Genomic DNA, 19,530 nt, shown 5'->3' with positions numbered 1-19,530 from the left:
GGTGGGGCCAGGGAAGGAGAGTGGCAAAGTCATTACACCTGCTGTCAATTAATGTTGTGTGTGTGTGTGTGTGTGTGTGTGTGTGTGTGTGTGTGTGTGTGTTACAGTAACAATGGAACATATAAGGAGGGAGAGAGCGAGGGGGGGGGGGGGGTTCTCTCCTGACCAGAGCACATGTCTGAGTGTTGTGTGTGTAGGTACAATAGTACCATGCCTCAGACAGTGCACCAAAATTATGTAGGTGTAATTGCACTCCTCACAAGAGGCACCAATATTATGTGGGTGCAATTATGTTATTAAATCAGTCTCATAAAATATCAGTTCATTAATTTTACTAATCAATATTTCTATTAATTAATAAATTAATGAATAAATTACTTTAGTGATACAGTAGATCATTGATGGCAATGTGAATTCTGTGATGACAGAGGATAGCTTCAAGTAATACTGCAGCACAAGAGATAAGACACAGTTTCTTGTAAATAATCAATTTATTAAAATGACAAAATCAAATGAGAATAATACTGATCAGGTACATTCACTAATACTAGCAGCAGTTTAACAGATCGAGGCACAAAAATGGTGATATGAGGTGTGTGTGTGTGCAGGCTTAACAAAGAATTGTTTGCACACGAAAAAGTGTGGGAGGGGCCGTAGGCAGTGTGTGTGACTGATTAGATAAAGGCGCATAAATAACCTCTGGCCTCTACAGGGCTAGAACCCACAATGTCAGCAAGACAATCTAACCAGCTGAGCTAACAGCCCTTAGGTTCGTGAAGGCTGAATGTTCAGATGCATATAATAATGGGTGCAGTAAGAAAATATTAGAGTATATAAAAGAGATAAAAAGAGATAAAGCATGCAAAACCTATCTACCAGAGTAAAACTGAGAAATACAGTAACATATGATCAAACCAAAGCTATGTGATTATTGTGCACATACTTCAAACAACCTTAGGTTTAAATACGGTAGCATTTCTCACATAAATTAATCAAACTAAGACTAACAATGCCCAAAATGCCAGCCTTACTTGGGACCACTCTCACGTGGCAGCGTGAAGGAGTTCATCAGTGATTCTCCGTTTGGTGTACTCTGCTAGAAGAGTGGAGCTGTTTCAATGTAGTTTAAATCAGCTTTGCTGTGTTGCACAAGTCCTTCCCAGGTGGGATCTCATGATCCAGAAGGTCCTTGGTTGGAAGTTCATTGGTTGAAGACGTGGAGGGAGCTTTTTAACAGTGGCCAGTGGATCATACAACCACGCATTTGTCCCTTTGTTCTTCGCTTCTGTTTTGCAGGCTGCAAATGTCTCTATTTCAAAACTGATGGCGCGAGGTCAGAGTGCGAGGTCAGAGAGGGCGAGGCGCATCCATGGCCATGAGAGGCAGAGAGGTGGTCAGTGCGCCAGTCAGAAGGCGTGAGGCAAAGAAAGAAGCTGGAGAGTAAGGCATGTCTTGATTACACCAGTCCAAAAAGCCAAAAAGAACAAAATTCGCTCAGATCATTTAATTCATGGATGAGCTTGTGTCACGATTTACAGCAGTACACTACCCAGTTGTGGCGCAGTGAAAGATGAGATGAGCCAGTCGTGGAGCAGTGAAAGATGAGATGAAGCAGATATCATCTGGGGAAGGAAGTGAGGGAATTATGGGAAATGTAGTTGTGGAGATGTGCTGTACCTGTGTACATGTGCAAGTGACTGAATAAGTCAAGAAAAAGCTGAAAAGCAGTAGTGAAGAAAGTCATAATAAAGCTTGTGTTGACACCAATTCCAGCCTGTCCATGCTTCAGGATTCCACCCATGTCTGGGTCACACTACACCATGCTGTCCTGATTACACTGAGTGAATAGTTCTTGGTTAGACATGGTTCTTGGCAAGAAGATACGTAGAATTCAATAGAGATTTTTTGGTGTGGAATGCTGAGAGTTTGGACATGTCATACTCAGTCATCTTCCAGCATTCTGAACCGTATAGAAGTGTAGATAGAACACAGCTCTTGTACAATCTTAGCTTGGTATTGGTGCTATATTGGGGTGACTGCCATACATTATTTAACATAATGAAGGCATTTCTGGCTTTGAGGATTGCACTCTTAATATCACTACATGCCTGTCCATCGTGCCTGACAATGCTGCCTAGGTAGGTTAACTCCTCTGTTGCTCATAAGTCTACTCCATCTACTCGGATTGGTGAAGGGATGTTGAGTGTCATGACTTCTGTTTTCTTTTGACTGATCTTCAATCCCACTTGCTTAGCATGTGTGCTGAGATGAGATGTTTTTTCTTGTATGTGCTGGTGTGTATGGGAAAGAAGGGCTAGATCATCTGCAAAGTTGAGGTCCTCCAGAGTAGTAAAGACACTCCATCTTATGCCTCTTGGTTGGTGCATATGCAACCTTATGGTCAGGTTGAAGAGTAATGCTGGCATGATGCATCCCTGCCTGACTCCTGTTTTAACTTCATAAGTGTTGTCACTGTTTCCCACTGCCCAAGTGAAGTTGCTGTAGAAACTCTTGATGAGCAGAAATATCTGTTGGGGGATGCCATATTCGCTGGAAGTATACGCTGGAAGCTGACTCAATGGATACTGTCAAAGGCTTTCTCAAAATCCAGATAGTTCATGTACAACTGTCTCTGCCATTCTGTACACTGCTCTATGATATTGCGCAAGGTGAATATTTTGTTGACACAACCTTGTTCTTCGCAGAAGCCTGCCTGCTCTCTTCTTAACTGCTTATCCACTGCATTAGAGATTCTCTGTGTGATGATCTTTGTAAGGATCTTGCTTGGAATGGATAGTAGGGTGATCCCATGCCAGTTACTGCAATTACTAAGTGTTCCCTTCTTCAATATCTTCATAATGATGCCCTTGGCCATCTGGTATCTTCTTTTCTTCCCAAATGGCTGTAAAAAGTAGTTGGAGAATCTTTACTGCCAGCTCAGGATTGGTTTTGAATAGCTCTCCATTTAGGTTGTCATATCTGGGAGGCTTCTTGGTCTTGCGTGATTGTATGGCAGCAATAATTTCTTTCTTCTCAGGTGGGGTGATGATAACATCCAGGTCTTCCTTGGCTTCCTGTATATCAGCTTCTATTAGTGGTGGTGGTCTGCTAAGGATTTCACTGAAGTGTTCTGCCCATCGAGCATCTTGGTCTCTTTCTGATGTTAGTAGTCTCCCTTGCTTGTCTTTAACAGGAACATCTGTACTTCCTCTGCACTCGCCAAATATGGTTCTGGTGATCCTGTATACTTTGCCTTGCTCCCCATTACTGGCAGCTTTCTCTGCCTGCCTTGGAAGGTGGTTCATGTATACTCGCTTGTCTGCTCTGGCAATTTTCTTGACAATCCGATCAGCTTCCCGATATTGGTGCTTGTATTTTTCTTGTTGTCTTCCAGACCTTAACTCATGGACTTTCTTCTTTAGTGCTATTCTATTTTCTATAGCCTGCCAGGTGGTTGGTATTCTCAATTCTTTCTTCTTGTTGAAACCTAGGCAAGCCTCACTACTTTTGGAGAATGCTGTTTTGACTTGCATCCACTTCCTATTTACTTCATCTGTATCTGATTGGATCATATTGACTGATCTTCAATATCAACCAGCACTTAGAACCTGCTCTTCAGTTGTAAAGTAAAAGCAATCTTCACTTCAGGATCCTCAAACTTCCCAATGTCATCATGCTGATATCCTGTCTTTTGGTATCTGGTTCTTCTAAGCTTCAATCTCAGCATTGCTTTTACCAAATGATGGTCACTGCTGACATCTGCTCCCCTTCTCACTTTACCATCAAGTAGTGATCTTATCCAAGTGCCATTTATCAACAAATGATCGATCTGATTCTTGTCCCTTCCATTGGGCGAGTACCATGTGAGCTTGTGGATGTCCCATTGTGGGAAGAGGGTCCTTCCGATGACTAGGTTGTAGCTTGTGCATAACTCCAGTAGCCCTTCCCCATTCTCATTGATGGTACCACAACCTTCGTTTCCCATGGCTCTGTCATAGTTGGTGTTGTCACTTTCCACCTTAGCGTTGAACAGAGGTGGAAAAAGTACTGAAAAATTGTAATTAAGTAAAAGTATCTTTACTTTGCTTAAATTCTACTCAAGTAAAAGTACCCATCTAAAAATCTACTTGAGTAAAAATAAAAAAAAGTACTCAATTTAAAATGTACTTTGAGTAAAAGTTACTTAGTTACTTTCAATTATTTGATGTAAAAAAAAGAAAGGACAAACCATAAATCAAATTGTTTTAATGAACTATTAGTCCACATAATAACCTTTCAGGCAGTATAATGTATCTAGTGGCCTAGTGGTAGCGTGTCGATCAGGAGATCGTAAGTTCTATTCACGGTCGGGTTATACTAAAGACCATCATAAAAATGATACCTTCTGGCAAGGCACGCTGCAATACAGATGCGAGTGGGGAGTTAAACTCTTGTGGTTATCAGAGGACTAGCCCCCCACTGTAACCCTAGCTATGTAATAGGCGAGAGGCCGAGGGCTGCGGAAATGGAGATCGGTGCCGCCGATGCACCACATGGTGCGGGAAGGACTTTAACTTAACTTTAGGCAGTATAATATATAAAGCTTTGTTTGGACTACCCCATAAAACATTTTCAAGTACAAGTGGCATAACTTGTAAATTCTATCATCCATTTTTTTCTTTACCGACAAACGCCAGCTATTAAAGCCACTAAAGCAGACTTACTAAATGACACATATGAAATGTAAACCAACCAAACTCAAAGTGTCCAGGACTCTCACAATTTAAAGACAGCTAAGCGTTTCCTTAGTAACACTGTGCTCTTCCTTATATAGAAAATATAATTGACAAATTAACTGCATAATGTTTACAACCTGGATTTACAACAAGGATTTCCCTTGCTGTCCGGCGCACCTGTTCTACAGGAATTCTCTTCTTGGCAATCCTCAACCTCCTCCATGACCTCCTCCATCTCTTGCTCGGCTACCTCGGCACCAGCCATCATCCAACAATGCATGTAGGCTAATATGGATATTCCACGCACGCTTGTACCAGTTTCCTTTCAGTTCAGGCCAATTGTTTTTTTTCCCCGCATTTAATTTTTTTACTCAGTAACAGGTGGTTTTCGAATGTAGCGAAGTAAAATACTTGGCTCAAAATGTATTTGAGTAAAAGTAAAATTACCCATTTCAAAAACTACTTAAAAAATTACAAATTACACAACAAATCTACTTAATTACAGTAACGTGAGTAAATGTAATTTGTTTCTTTCCACCTCTGGCGTTGAAGTCCCCCATCAGAATTTTCATATCATGCTTTGGTGTATTTTCGAGCTCGGCTTGAAGTTGGTCAAAGAATGCATCTTTAACTTCTACCTTGCTGTCATTGGCTGGAGCAAAACACTGGATCAAGGTTGTATTGATGTGCTTCCCTTTCAGTCTGACTGTCATGAGTCTGCTGTTGACAGGCTTCCACGCCATTAGGCATTTCTCTGTAACCTTCTTCAAAATAATGGCAACTCCTTGATGGTGTTGATTGTCATCCCTCCCTGAATACAGCACTGTCTCACCTGTGTTGCTCTTCATCCTACCTGATCCTGTCCATCTGTTCTCATTGATTCCTAGGACATGTAAGTTGTAGCGCCTCATCTCTGCTATAATCTCAGTCCCCCCCAGGATTCCGCGGACCTTTTTTGTGATTGTTGCGGGCTAAAATGGCTGATGTTGCAGGGGGGTTTCCAAAAAATTGCGATGAAAGTTGCTGTGTTTTTTAGGTTTTTCTTGCGATTACATTGTGGGAGGGGGCGGCACAGTGGTGTAGTGGTTAGCGCTGTCGCCTCACAGCAAGAAGGTCCGGGTTCGAGCCCCATGGCCGGCGAGGGCCTTTCTGTGTGGAGTTTGCATGTTCTCCCCGTGTCCGCATGGGTTTCCTCCGGGTGCTCCGGTGTCCCCCACAGTCCAAAGACATGCAAGTTAGATTAACTGGTGACTCTAAATTGACCGTAGGTGTGAATGTGAGTGTGAATGGTTGTCTATGTCTGTGTGTCGGCCCTGTGATGACCTGGCGACTTGTCCAGGGTGTACCCCGCCTTTCGCCCGTAGTCAGCTGGGATAGGCTCCAGCTTGTCTGCGACCCTGTAGGACAGGATAAAGCGGCTAGAGATAATGAGATGAGATGAGATGAGATGAGATGAGATGAGATGAATGAGAAATAAAGTAAAACAGACTATTAGACATGCTAAAGCAAAATTTTTCATAAACATTATTGAAGAAGCAAAAGGAAATGGGAAAAAATCTGGCAAAATATTAACAAACTAATTGGCAGAGAAAATAATCACAAAAGTAAAGAATTAGGACTTAGAATTAACAAGGAATTAGTGACAGATACAATCACCCTAGCTACCAAACTGAACACTTTTTTCCGAGATTCTGTTTATGAGATGACTGAATTTTTCAATCCACCTGACTATACTCTTTGTCCTATAAACTATGTACAGCCTGTTTTCAACATGAAGGAAATAACAGAACCAGAAGTGGCCAACATCATCAGTGCATTGAAAAACTCTCAGGCTAAGGATATCGACAGGCTTGATACGCACTTCTTTAAAATGCACAAAGAATCCTTAGTATAACCAATTACACATCTGGTTAATCTGTCTTTCAGGCATTCAGTCGTACCATTAGCTTGGAAGGTGGCCATGGTTACACCAATATTTAAATCAGGGGAAAGAACAGACATGGCCAATTACCGACCAATCAGCATCCTTCCAATTGTGTCTAAAGTTGCTGAAAAATGGGTTGGTAAATTATTGATTAAACATCTAAATAAAGGCTATAACCATCTGCACAACATGCAATTTGGGTTCCGTGCCCACTATTCCACAGAAACTGCAAATTGCTTATTATTAGAAAAGATTAAATGCTTCTTGGATAATAGTTCTTATGTTGGTGCTGTGTTCTAGGATTTAAAGAGGGAATTTGATACTGTTAATCATCAGATTCTTTTATCTAAATTAACACATTTTAATTTCTCTGAGAAAGCTCTTTAGTGGATGAAATTGTACCTTTCCATGAGGAAGCAACGTGTTTGTATTGGTAACACGACATCTCCCCTTCTTGATTGTCCAGTAGGAGTCCCACAAGGCTCTATACTTGGTCCAATATTATTCACACTATACATTAAAGACCTACCTGATGTTTGCCAAATGTCAATATCCAGATGTACGCAGATGATGTAGTAATTTATACACATGTAAAAAAACATCCACGAGGTCTCATCAACTCTCACAGTCACTCATATTCATGACTGGCTTACTAAATCATGTCTCCTCATCTCATCTCATTATCTCTAGCCGCTTTATTCTTCTACAGGGTCGCAGGCAAGCTGGAGCCTATCCTAGCTGACTACAGGCGAAAGGCGGGGTACACCCTGGACAAGTCGCCAGGTCATCACAGGGCTGACACATAGACACAGACAACCATTCACACTCACATTCACACCTACGGTCAATTTAGAGTCACCAGTTAACCTAACCTGCATGTCTTTGGACTGTGGGGGAAACCGGAGCACCCGGAGGAAACCCACACGGACATGGGGAGAACATGCAAACTCCACACAGAAAGGCCCTCGCCGGCCCCGGGGCTTGAACCCAGGACCTTCTTGCTGCGAGGTGACAGCGCTAACCACTACACCACCGTGCCGCCCCATCATGTCTCCTTTTAAACACAAAAAGTTTGCATCATATTTACAAAACAACCTGCAAAGGTGACACATTCTAATATGTTTCTTAGAGGAGAAGAGCTTGATGTTGTGAATGAGTTCAGGTATCTTGGAGTGACACTGGACTCCATGCTAACTTTTAAAATTCATGTGAAAAGGTTGTCAAATAAAGTAACATTTAACGTATAGAGTTTCAGGCAAATCGGGCCATTTCTCAATATGAAAGCGGCTAGGATGTTCTTACACTCAATGCTTTTGTCACATATTGTCACATTTTGTCACATATTGCCCCGTTAAATTATTTTTTATAAAAGCAGTGATGGTGGCGGTAGCACAAGGGCGTCTGCTGAAGGGTACCGTACAATTCCATTTAGACGCACCACATTTGGATAAACTGTACTGTCAGAAAGGGGAACAAATTCTGGAACTGTCTACCACTTACATTAAGGGTGTACCCCACATATCAGTTCAAGACTCATCTTAAACTACGGCTCATGGAAAATCAGAACTGCAACCACTTCTAACTGTGTTATGTGTTTTTATTTTTTTGAGTCTATTCTGTCTGGCTTGCTGTTGTCCTTGTGTCCATCCACATTGTTGTATATTGTGTGTTGCATAATTGTGTATTGTGTTGTTTGTTTTTGTTGGTTTTGTCACTGTCCTGGGCTTGTGAACAGTGAATAGTGATGCTGTATCTGTCCTTAATTAGTGGAGTGTTGTATGTGTATTTGTATCCCATTCTGTTTTATGTCACCTGCCTAGAGACTGCAGATGAAAATTAGCAATCATGCTAACTCCAGCATATTTACATTAGGTATTTTATACTATTGTTCATGAATGTGCACTGTTCCTAATAAACAAGACTTTCGTTACGTAAATTGTGCATGAATAATTATTCAAACTTCCACTGGAAAAAATAAGTTGATTCCTGATTACTTAGTGTATCAGATCACATGATACCGTTACACAATTATTGACACCTTTGTCCACAGTTATCGACACCGTTCCACAATAATCAACATCCAGATGATTATTTATGAAAAAATAATTGGTATGTGGTATTAAGTTAACAAAACATAGTTTTTATTTAAAATTTGTTTTACTAGACTTATATTTCATACAAAATATATTTTGTATAAATATATCGATGTCAGTGCTTATGCAAATGAGGAAGCAATTCTAATGTTTGTAAACAAATGATCTGATAATGTTTAGCCTGTGTCAGAAAATATTTTTGTTCAACTTTCTACCCACTTTCTAAGTATTTTTGAAGATTGCATTTTGTTAATCATTTATTGTTGTTTGTATTAATTTCTAGCTTTGCAGTTTACCAATAAATCTCAACAGGCAATTGACGTTGTAACCACATGAACATCCAGGTCAAAGGTCACATGCCATTCTTTGAACCAAAATATAAAATGTCTACAATAGTAATATATGTGGTAGATATTTACAACTAACTGAAAAAAAATCTGAATGAACAGAAAAATCTGAATATTTCAAGCATGTAATTTTTTATATGCTAGGAATTTAATTCTGGTCTAATTCTATTTATTGCAATATGATTCCAAATACTCTATAAACATTCCATTCTGTTATGAATCAGAAAAGAAAAATTATAAATCACAGCACTTTTATTGTTTTAAAGTACTTCATCTACTTCAACAATGTCACACAAAGATAGATCCATAACAGTTGTAAACGTCCTTTAATTCCACAGGGTGTCGATAATGGTGGACACCGGTGAAAATGATCAGTATTATCGACACCTCAAGTGACTTCTCAAATACACGTTTAGATACAAAATGGTGACTGTCAAATGAAAGAGTAAGAAACAAAGTAGGTTTCGACAAGGAGATCATGAAATATCAGTGAATTTGATCAGTAAAAACATGTCCATGATCTTTCCACCATGCTTACCTGCGATGAGAATGTCCGGGTTCTCCTCAAATTACTGATCATGCAAAAAAAAGTTCCATCTCGGCAAGCTGTGTCATCAGTCGACAAGATCAAAGGGTGAAGGGGGTCTTCTGGTTGATTAATTAACCAGTAATAACTGTTGTAACTGAAACGCACCTCTGTAAAATTGTTTTTTATTGGTAAATCTGAAAAGGTATTGATAATTATGGACTGTCAATAATTGTAGCCGCTGTGCTAAATAAATAAATAAATAAATAAATAGCAATGTAAAAGTAGTGCACGTGATCCTGAGTTTGCAAGCTTCAAAACTAAAACATTTTTGGAAATAAACTATTCCAAAGATTGAAACACAAACATTGCAAAGGCCGGGCCACGTGCCATGGCCTGAGACGTCACAGCAAATGCATGCCCATGCTGTTTCACCGGTCACACGCACAGATATGATCTTATGTTTTTAAAATAAAAATCAGCCCTGTTCCTAACATCTGAGCGATTGTTTTATATTTTCATGCATGATTTATTCACATAATATATACTGGAGAATATATTTTATATTTCTATAATATAGAAAGAGTAAATTGTAGACAAGTAAGTATATAACACACACAAACCATATGTATATGAGAGAGAGAGAGAGAGAGAGAGAGAGAGAGAGAGAGGAGCATGTTCTGCCATCACATTAAAATGACTGACAGGTGAAGTGAGTAACACTGATTATCTGATTATCTCGTTACAATGGCTCTTGTTAAGGGGTGTGAATATATTCGGCAGTTTTGAGTGGCTGAGGTTTGGATTAAACCCATTCATTTGACCTGTTAAAGGGGTTATCAGAATTCTATAATAAATATAATAACTTTGATAAACTTGGGTTGTCATGATTCACAGACCCCACAAAAATATGTTTGATACAACAGTTTATACAACAGTTAGTTCTGGTCCTTTGACTTGATTGGTTGAGTGGTGTTCCAAGAGTGTCGATATTTCACAGAACTGCACTGGGACATTTCACTGTGTGTATCACTCCACTCTTCTGTGTTCACCAGGTAAAATTCCACATCCTAATTCAACACGGTCCCTCCAGTAGTGTTAGTGACATCATCACCATACATAACAAATGATCATTTTCAGGAATATAACTTTTGACTTTCAATACGAAAGCTCATCAGATGAAGATGAAAAGGAAGAAGAGATGGCAATTTTACTGGAATAACCTTTAACAACTCCAGGTTGTGCTTTTGCATTGAATGTGATCCTGCTGTATGATCCTGTTGCCCCCAGCACCCCTGTGGCCTGGGACCCACACACCTTTATTTGTTTCCCATTCATCATCTCATCAATAGAGATATTGACAAGAACCAAATGAGTTAAACAAATTAAACATAAAAATATTATAAGCTCCTGGCTCCATTAACCATCACACTGTACAGTGGTGCTTGAAAGTTTGTGAACCCTTTAGAATTTTCTATATTTCTGCATAAATATGACCTAAAACATCATCGGATTTTCACACAAGTCCTAAAAGTAGATAAAGAGAACCCAGTTAAACAAATGAGATAAAAATATTATACTTGGTCATTTATTTATTGAGGAAAATGATCCAATATTACATATCTGTGAGTGGCAAAAGTATGTGAACCTTTGCGTTCAGTATCTGGTGTGACTCCCTTGTGCAGCAATAACTGCAACTAAACATTTGTGGTAACTGTTGATCAGTCCTGCACACTGGCTTGGAGGAATTTTAGCCCATTCCTCCATACAGAACAGCTTCAACTCTGGGATGTTGGTGGGTTTCCTCACATGAACTGCTCACTTCAGGTCCTTCCACAACATTTCGATTGGATTAAGGTCAGGACTTTGACTTGGCCATTCCAAAACATTAACTTTATTCTTCTTTAACCATTCTTTGGTAGAACGACTTGTATGCTTAGGGTTGCTGTCTTGCTGCATGACTCACCTTCTCTTGAGATTTAGTTCATGGACAGATGTCCTGATATTTTCCTTTAGAATTTGCTGGTATAATTCAGAATTCCTTGTTCCAACAATGATGGCAAACCATCCTGGCCCAGACGCAGCAAAACAGGCCCAAACCGTGATACTACCACCACGATGTTTCACAGAAGGGATAAGGTTCTTATGTTGGAATGCAGTGCTTTCCTTTCTCCAAACATAACGCTTCTCATTGAAACCAAAAAGTTCTATTTTGATCTCATTTGTCCACAAAACATTTTCCAATAGCCTTCTGGCTTGTCCACATGATCTTTAGCAAACTGCAGATGAGCAGCAATGTTCTTTTTGGAGAGCAGTGGCTTTCTCCTTGCAACCCTGCCATGCACACCATTGTTGTTCAGTGTTCTCCGGATGGTGGACTCATGAACATTGGCTAATGTTAATGTGAGAGAGGTCTTCAGTTGCTTAGAAGTTACCTTGGGATCCTTTGTGACCTCGCCGACTATTACACACCTTGTTCATGGAGTGATCTTTGTTGGTCGACCACTCCTGGGGAGGGTAACAATGGTCTTGAATTTCCTCCATTTGTACACAATCTGTCTGACTGTGGATTGGTGTAGTCCAAACTCTTTAGAGATGGTTTTGTAACCTTTTCCAGCCTGATGAGCATCAACAACGCTTTTTCTGAGCTCCTCAGAAATCTCCTTTGTTCATGTCATGATACACTTCCACAAAGGTGTTGTGAAGATCAGACTTTGATAGAGCCCTGTTCTTTAAATAAAACAGGGTGCCCACTCACACCTGATTGTCATCCCATTGAATGAAAACACCTGACTTTAATTTCACCTTCAAATTAACTGCTAATCCTAGAGGTTCACATACTTTTGCCACTCACAGATATGTAATATTGGATCATTTTCCTCAATAAATAAGTGACCAAGTATAATATTTTTGTCTCATTTCTTTAACTGGGTTCTCTTTATCTACTTTTAGAACTTGTGTGAAAATATGATGATGTTTTAGGTCATATTTATGCAGAAATATAGGAAATTCTAAAGGGTTCACAAACTTTCAAGCACCACTGTACATGTATTATATTCCTTGCCATTCTCTTTATCTGCACTATCATCCTCTTCATTTCTAGCTATTGAAAAGACCAGGGGCTCAGTCAAGTTTTCCTGGGGCTTGTATTTTTTAAGGGAGATTGCCATAGATAGGTTGGTGAAGTTATATCTAACTTTACAAGAAATATTATCACCCACACACATTCAAAGGTTATGAGCTCTTTATCACTGATTTTTGCACTGCTCTTTTTTAAATTTATCTAGTTCACTTCAGTTTCTGTGCCATTTGACTATTAAATATCACAAGTAAAGATTATTATCAGTTTAATCAAAATATATCATTTCTCACACACATATCTCTCCTTTAGGCGACAACGTATGAATTCAGAGCCAAAAGATTTGTTCATGTTGAGCCTATTGATGCTGTTCAGAGCTCTGATGATGATCGGCTTACATGCTGCATTGTCTTTCACTAAAGCATTGTTCAAAACGTTGTCCATAAAGTAACCGTGCGTCAGTAGTGCCATACACACCTTGGGCAGTAACACTCCCATGTGTGTGTTCCGATCCTGTGGCGCGTGTCTGATCCACTGTAAGATGGTCTCAAACACTACATTCTCCTCTTTCACATTCAGCTTGTCATTCTCGATGATCTCACTGAGCTGCTCAACCGTCAGCTCCAGGAATTCCTCAGAGACGTGCACCATCTCCTCAAAGTTGTCTAAGATAAACTGGAAGGCCTCCTGCTTCAACTTCTCAAAGAGGTAAAGGTGAGCGAAACACCAGATGCCAATGCAGTTCTCCAGACACAGCTGAGCCTTGAGGAACATGCAGCACTCATTCATCAGGCTGCTCACTGCCAGATAATCAGCAGTGATCAGCAGCTCATGCACATTTTCCTCCGTGATGTTAGCATGATGTGTGTACGCGTACTCGATGATCAGCTCCATCATCTCAGAGGAAATGTCAGGGATGAAGTACTCGTGCTTATCTGGAGGGTAGCAGCTGTTGGTGAACAGAGTCGTGAAGTATGTGCTGCAGGCACACAGGATGATCTTGTGCGCGTGGAACTCGGCACCATCAACTTTGATGAGAATGTCACAGAGCTTCTTCTCTAACTTCAGCTGATTCATTGCGCTGTAGCTAATCTCCAACTTCCTCTCCATTTCATTCTCTTCTTCCTGCTTACTCGTATTCCCTTCAGTGTATTTGTGTTGATGGTACAGATGAGTTTTTAAATTTAGAGAGTTCTGATTCTTTATTTGAAAATAAGAATATTCCGATTCACTGTTCCAGTTCTAATTCTGTAAACACGTATGAATACAGAACAGAATGTACCTGAGAGAAACCCTGTACATCAGGATAAATCTCTGTAAAGGGGTTTTGTGCAAAAGCTTTTAAAGCCTGAGTCTGTCCAAGATACACACACGTCCACTGTAAAGAACAATTTACCCTCCTGAAAAAAAAACAACTCCAGGGTGAAATGTCCAAATGGCATTAATTATACATTAAAATTATTAAAAATTGATGGGGAAACAGTTAATGATGGATTTATTTATGAGATAGATAGATAGATAGATAGATAGATAGATAGATAGATAGATAGATAGATAGATAGATAGATAGATAGATAATTTATTCAGGTAAACATAGCCTTTCCAACATTTTGGTGAGGAAAGTAATTAAACATGTCCATTTTAAGTAAATGTAAAACACTTTTTACACCAGAAAAAATAAAGTACTCATTTTTTACTGTACTAATCTCCTTTCAGCTCCCTCAGACAGCACTGGCCTTGGCCAAGGCCGTTGCTGGGTCAACAATTCCCCCCCAGAGGTCACTGCTGTTAGACTCTCTTGTATTCCTCCCCCCTCTTCCCACGGTCGCTGCTACCCCCAGTGTGACAAGCGGGTGTGTGACCAGCGCCATTATGGCTGCAGGAACGGACAGCTGCTTGCTTGCGCTGGGTTACCTCTACCTCCTCCCCTCCCCCCTCCCCCCCAAGTCCCAAGTTTTCATGTTGTAAAGTGTACTTGTGTTATTTTGTGCTTATGTGCTGAGGTGTTTTTTTTAATGTTCCCACACTGTACTCCTCACAGGAGTATAGTGTGGGGGTTGCTTTTTTTTCTCCCCTCTCCTCATGTTACTCTGTCTTATTTTTTCTTTTCATCCCTGTCTTCCTGTCCTGTCTACTCCCCCTCTGTCAATTGTATGTGTGTATGTAAGGACAGGTTGATGGTCAATTTCGCTGGTACTTGTGACTAGTGATAATAAAGGTTTCATTCATTCATTCATTCATTCATTCATTCATTCATTTTAGGTGTGGAAATGCAGCACAGACGCAGCACTGAAGTGGTGCTGCATCTAAAGAATAGAATTGGTTTAGTAAATATAACCTTAAACTACCTTTACTGCCTGTCAGGACATTATAATGCATTATCATCTGTATATGATCACGTACAACTTAAATGATTTATTTCCACTTTCTGTGCTCCTGTTGTTTCAAGCGCAGACAGGAAGTTGAGCTGCTTCAGTATGTTGAACTTGATTATTCCAAAAGAGATGTAAGAAACGCTCATCCGATCATCATAGAATCAAACTTGCAATATGAAGAAACCAATAAAATGCATGTGTTTTCACCTACTGTAAGACTCCCTAGAGGGCATTTAATCACATTTTCTCGACTATAAAGGCTCTTTAGAGGACACTTTGACTGTTTTTTGTTTTGTTTTTTATCCTTGGGGCACTGAGAGGCAGCCCTGAGTCTGCCACTGATGACAGCTGCCATAAGATTTGATGCCCTGATGCCTGAAGTGAGATTCTAATTGTGTTCTTGAGTCAGTGCAGCCAACATAGGTTTTATTACAGCTGGATATGTATGGATATTTTATGGAAATTTTATTCCAAAAACTGTCATAGGATATTTTATCATTACACGACACACTCCCTGACAACACACTCTCTTAATAGCACCTTTTTTCTGCAAAAGAGAGAAGTGAAGATGAGGAGCGTGAACAAGTTACATGAATAAACGTTTTATCCAAAGAGAGGTGTGGAAAGAGAAACTATTTCTTGATGTTCTGTAAGAAGCATGGCCATGTGTCCTGAAATTATTTCTTGCTACGGATTATATTCAGATTTGTTCCAGGGTGGTCTACCAGAAGGTTAAGAAATAAATTTTTCCAGTTAAATTGCAGCCTGAAATGATTCCTCTCTCTCTCTCTCTCTCTCTCTCTCTCTCTCTCTCTCATCCCACTGGTTGTGTGTAGAGCATGGCTGTGTTGTTGGGGGATCAGTTGGGTGAAGTGACTCCTCAGCATCATCAGTGCAGTGTGGAACTTTTCTATCAGCAACACAACCTCGTTCCTTGCTCCAACATCTGTGAGGACGTTATCAGTAACCAGCTCATGCATCGAGACAAGGTGGGAATCTTTAGTATACATAAAAATATGATCAATATTCATGGAACAAATTGCTTTGCTTCCTAAACAACCTCCCCCCCCCTTCAGAGGATCCGATTGGAGGCTCATGTGAAATTCTCGGTCTTGTGGCATCGAACCCGGGACTTGAATATCACCAAGTTTTCACCTTTCAGCCACACCGTTGACAGGTGATATAAAGCATTCAGGATGTGCAGTGAAGTTTATCAGTTATCAAGAAATTAGAAATCACTGATATGGCTCAATCAAGTGCTCCAAAGATACGACATTACTCGAGTTCTTGAGCCACTTCTTTTCCTGCTGCATTCAAAAACACACCGTGTGTCCATCCAGCATGTTCAGGTGCAACGCCACTGGACCTGGGCCTTTTCTGACCCTCCAGCACTAGAATCTGGATCAGAGCCATCAGATCCTGGATTTATTTATTTATTTATTAGTTTATTTGATAGGGACAGTGCACATTCATGAACAGTGGTATAAAATACATGATGTAAATATGCTGAAGTTAGCATAATTGCTAATTTTCATTCATAGTCCCTAGGCAGGTGACATAAAACAGAATGGGATACAAATGCACAGACACATGCAGGACAGTAACAGAACCAACAAAAACAGACAACACAAGACACAATGATGCAGTACAAGATACAATAACATAAATAGAGACAAGAACAACAGCAAGGCACACTCTGCACAAATCCGGTCTCAGACAGAATAGACTTAAAATAATTCATAAATAAATAAATAAACACACACACACACACAAAAAAAAAAAAAACACTGTGAGAAGTGGTTACAATTCTGATTTTCCATGAGCCATAGTTTATGAGTCTTGAACTGATGATATGTAGGGTACACCCTTATTGTGAGAAGAGTGCACCGCAGCCATATGTAGGGTACACCCTTATTGTAAGTGGTAAACAGTTCCAAAATTTGTTCCCTTTCTGACAGTACAGTTTGTCCAAATGTGATGCGCCTAAATGGTACTGTACAGTCCCCTTCAGTAAAGGTGCTTGTGCTACCGCCACTATCAACTCTTTTAAAAAAAATCATTTAAATGGGCTGGGGCAAGCCCATGTCAAACCTTATAAAGCATGCATACTTAAAGTTTTTAAAATTCTCAAAGCTCAAAAGGGGCGGCACGGTGGTGTAGTGGTTAGCGCTGTCGCCTCACAGCAAGAAGGTCCGGGTTCGAGCCCCGTGGCCGGCGAGGGCCTTTCTGTGCGGAGTTTGCATGTTCTCCCCGTGTCCGCGTGGGTTTCCTCCGGGTGCTCCGGTTTCCCCCACAGTCCAAAGACATGCAGGTTAGGTTAACTGGTGACTCTAAATTGACCGTAGGTGTGAATGTGAGTGTGAATGGTTGTCTGTGTCTATGTGTCAGCCCTGTGATGACCTGGCGACTTGTCCAGGGTGTACCCCGCCTTTCGCCCGTAGTCAGCTGGGATAGGCTCCAGCTTGCCTGCGACCCTGTAGAAGGATAAAGCGGCTACAGATAATGAGATGAGATGAGATGAAAGCTCAAAAGATTGTGTCTTTCCAAGATGTTACAGTGATGAAATGACAATGGCTTTTTTATCAAAGATGTTTATGGCTTTTTAAAAAAGTAATTCTATTGGTTTCAGTGTTGTACCAATTAGTGACCATTTTGCAAAACAGTACTCAATATGTGAAAGGACCACAGAGTGTAAGAACATCCTAGCCGCTTTCATGTTGAAAAATGGCCTGATTTGCCTAAAATTCTGTATGTTAAATTTTACTTTATTTGACACCCTTTTCACATGAATTTTAAAAGTTAGCATTGAGTCCAGTGTTACTCCAAGATACCCGAACTCATTCACAACATCAAGCTCTTCTCCTCTAAGGAACACATTAGAATGTGTCAACTTTACAGGTTGTTTTGTAAATATCATGCAAACTGTTTTTTTGTGTTTAAAAGGAGACATGATTTAGTAAGCCAGTCATGAATATGAGTCATTGCGGCTGTGAGAGTCGATGAGACCTCTTGGATGTTTTTTGCATGTGTATAAATTACTACATCATCTGTGTACATCTGGATATTGACATTTTGGCAAACATCAGGTAGGTCATTAATGAAAAGTGTGAATAAACTTGGACCAAGTATAGAGTCTTGTGGGACTCCTACTGGACAATTAAGAAGGGGTGATGTAATGTTGCCAACACAAACACATTGCTTCCTGATGGACAGGTACAATTTTATCCACTGGAGAGCTTTCTCAGAGAAATTAAAATGTGTTAATTTAGATAAAAGAACCTGATGATTAACAGTATCAAATGCCCTCTTTAGATCCTAGAACACAGCACCAACATAAGAACTATTATCCAAGAAGCATTTATAGGGGTGATAGCGTTCCGGCGCAGCGCCGGATTTCCGGCGTACCGTGGCTGGGGGAAAAAAAAAAAAAATCTAGTTCGCCCATTGTCCTGTGTCATTCTGAGATGCGCAGATAGACAGTAAAGGGAATTCCGAATTCCCTTTACTGTCTATCTGCGCATCTCAGAATGACACAGGACAATGGGCGAACTAGATTTTTTTTTTTTTCCCCAGCCACGGTACGCCGGAAATCCGGCGCGGCGCCGGAACGCTATCACCCCTGCATTTATCCTTTTCTAATAATTGGCTGGTAATTGGCCATGTCTGTTCTTTCCCCTGATTTAAATATTGGTGTAACCATGGCTGCCTTCCAAGCTAATGGTACGACTGAATGCCTGAAAGACAAATTAACCAGATGTGTAATTGGGTATACTAAGGACTCTTTGTGCATTTTTAAGAAGTTTGTATCAAGCCCATAGATATCCTTAGCCTGAGAGTTTTTCAATGCACTGATGATGTTGGCCACTTCTGGTTCTGTTATTTCCTTTATATTAAAAACAGGCTGTGCATAGTTTATAGGACAAAGAGTATAGTCAAGTATATTAAAAAGTTTAGTTATCTCATGAACAGAATCTAGGAAAAAAGTGTTCAGTTCGGTAGCTTGTGATTGCATCTGTCACAAATTCATTATTAATTCTAAGTTTTAATCCTTTACTTTTGTAATTATTTTCTTTGCCAATTAGTTTGTTATTATTTTTGCCAGATTTTTTTTTTAGTTTCCTTTTGCCTCTTCAGTAATGTTTATGAAAAATTTTGCTTTGGCCTGCCTAATGGTCTATATTACTTTATTTCTCACTGAAGTAAATTTTTGTTGGTCTGTTATCAGACCTGATTTTAAAGATTGTTTCAGAAATTAGTCTCTAGCTTTCATTAATTTCCTACATTCCTCATTCAGCCAGGGCACAGTGTCCCCCCCCCCCCCCCTTGCTTTCTTGCTTAGGGGTCAAAGGCTGCTCTGACTATAAGTGCAGTTTAGTTCTGCTTTTGATTTTTTTTGCTTTGTTTATGAATTTGTGCATCTGATGCTTTCTGATCAAGAACAATCTGAGAGGTAAATATATTTCTGATAGTT

The 19,530-nt window shown here is 40.0% G+C and overlaps 1 protein-coding gene and 1 pseudogene across 1 annotated transcript; one reads left to right on the top strand and one right to left on the bottom strand.

Moving 5' to 3' along the window:
- Nucleotides 1-12,966: 12,966 nt before the first annotated feature.
- Nucleotides 12,967-13,794, bottom strand: LOC132892122 (kelch-like protein 10). The gene has a single exon (XM_060930521.1). It carries the CDS (start codon nt 13,792-13,794, stop codon nt 12,967-12,969), a length of 828 nt encoding a protein of 275 aa, XP_060786504.1.
- Nucleotides 13,795-15,898: 2,104 nt separating this feature from the next.
- The window catches only part of LOC132892121 (protein dopey-1-like), a 32,693-nt pseudogene continuing 29,061 nt past the window's right edge, over nt 15,899-19,530 (top strand).

This window comes from Neoarius graeffei, chromosome 9 (assembly GCF_027579695.1).
Source record: "Neoarius graeffei isolate fNeoGra1 chromosome 9, fNeoGra1.pri, whole genome shotgun sequence".
NCBI lineage: Eukaryota > Metazoa > Chordata > Actinopteri > Siluriformes > Ariidae > Neoarius > Neoarius graeffei.
This window is presented reverse-complemented; position numbering and strand designations above follow the sequence as displayed.

Bases quoted from the DNA above. Each gene is read 5' to 3' on its own strand.
- LOC132892122 (XM_060930521.1), bottom strand. From the start codon at position 13,794: ATGGAGAGGAAGTTGGAGATTAGCTACAGCGCAATGAATCAGCTGAAG.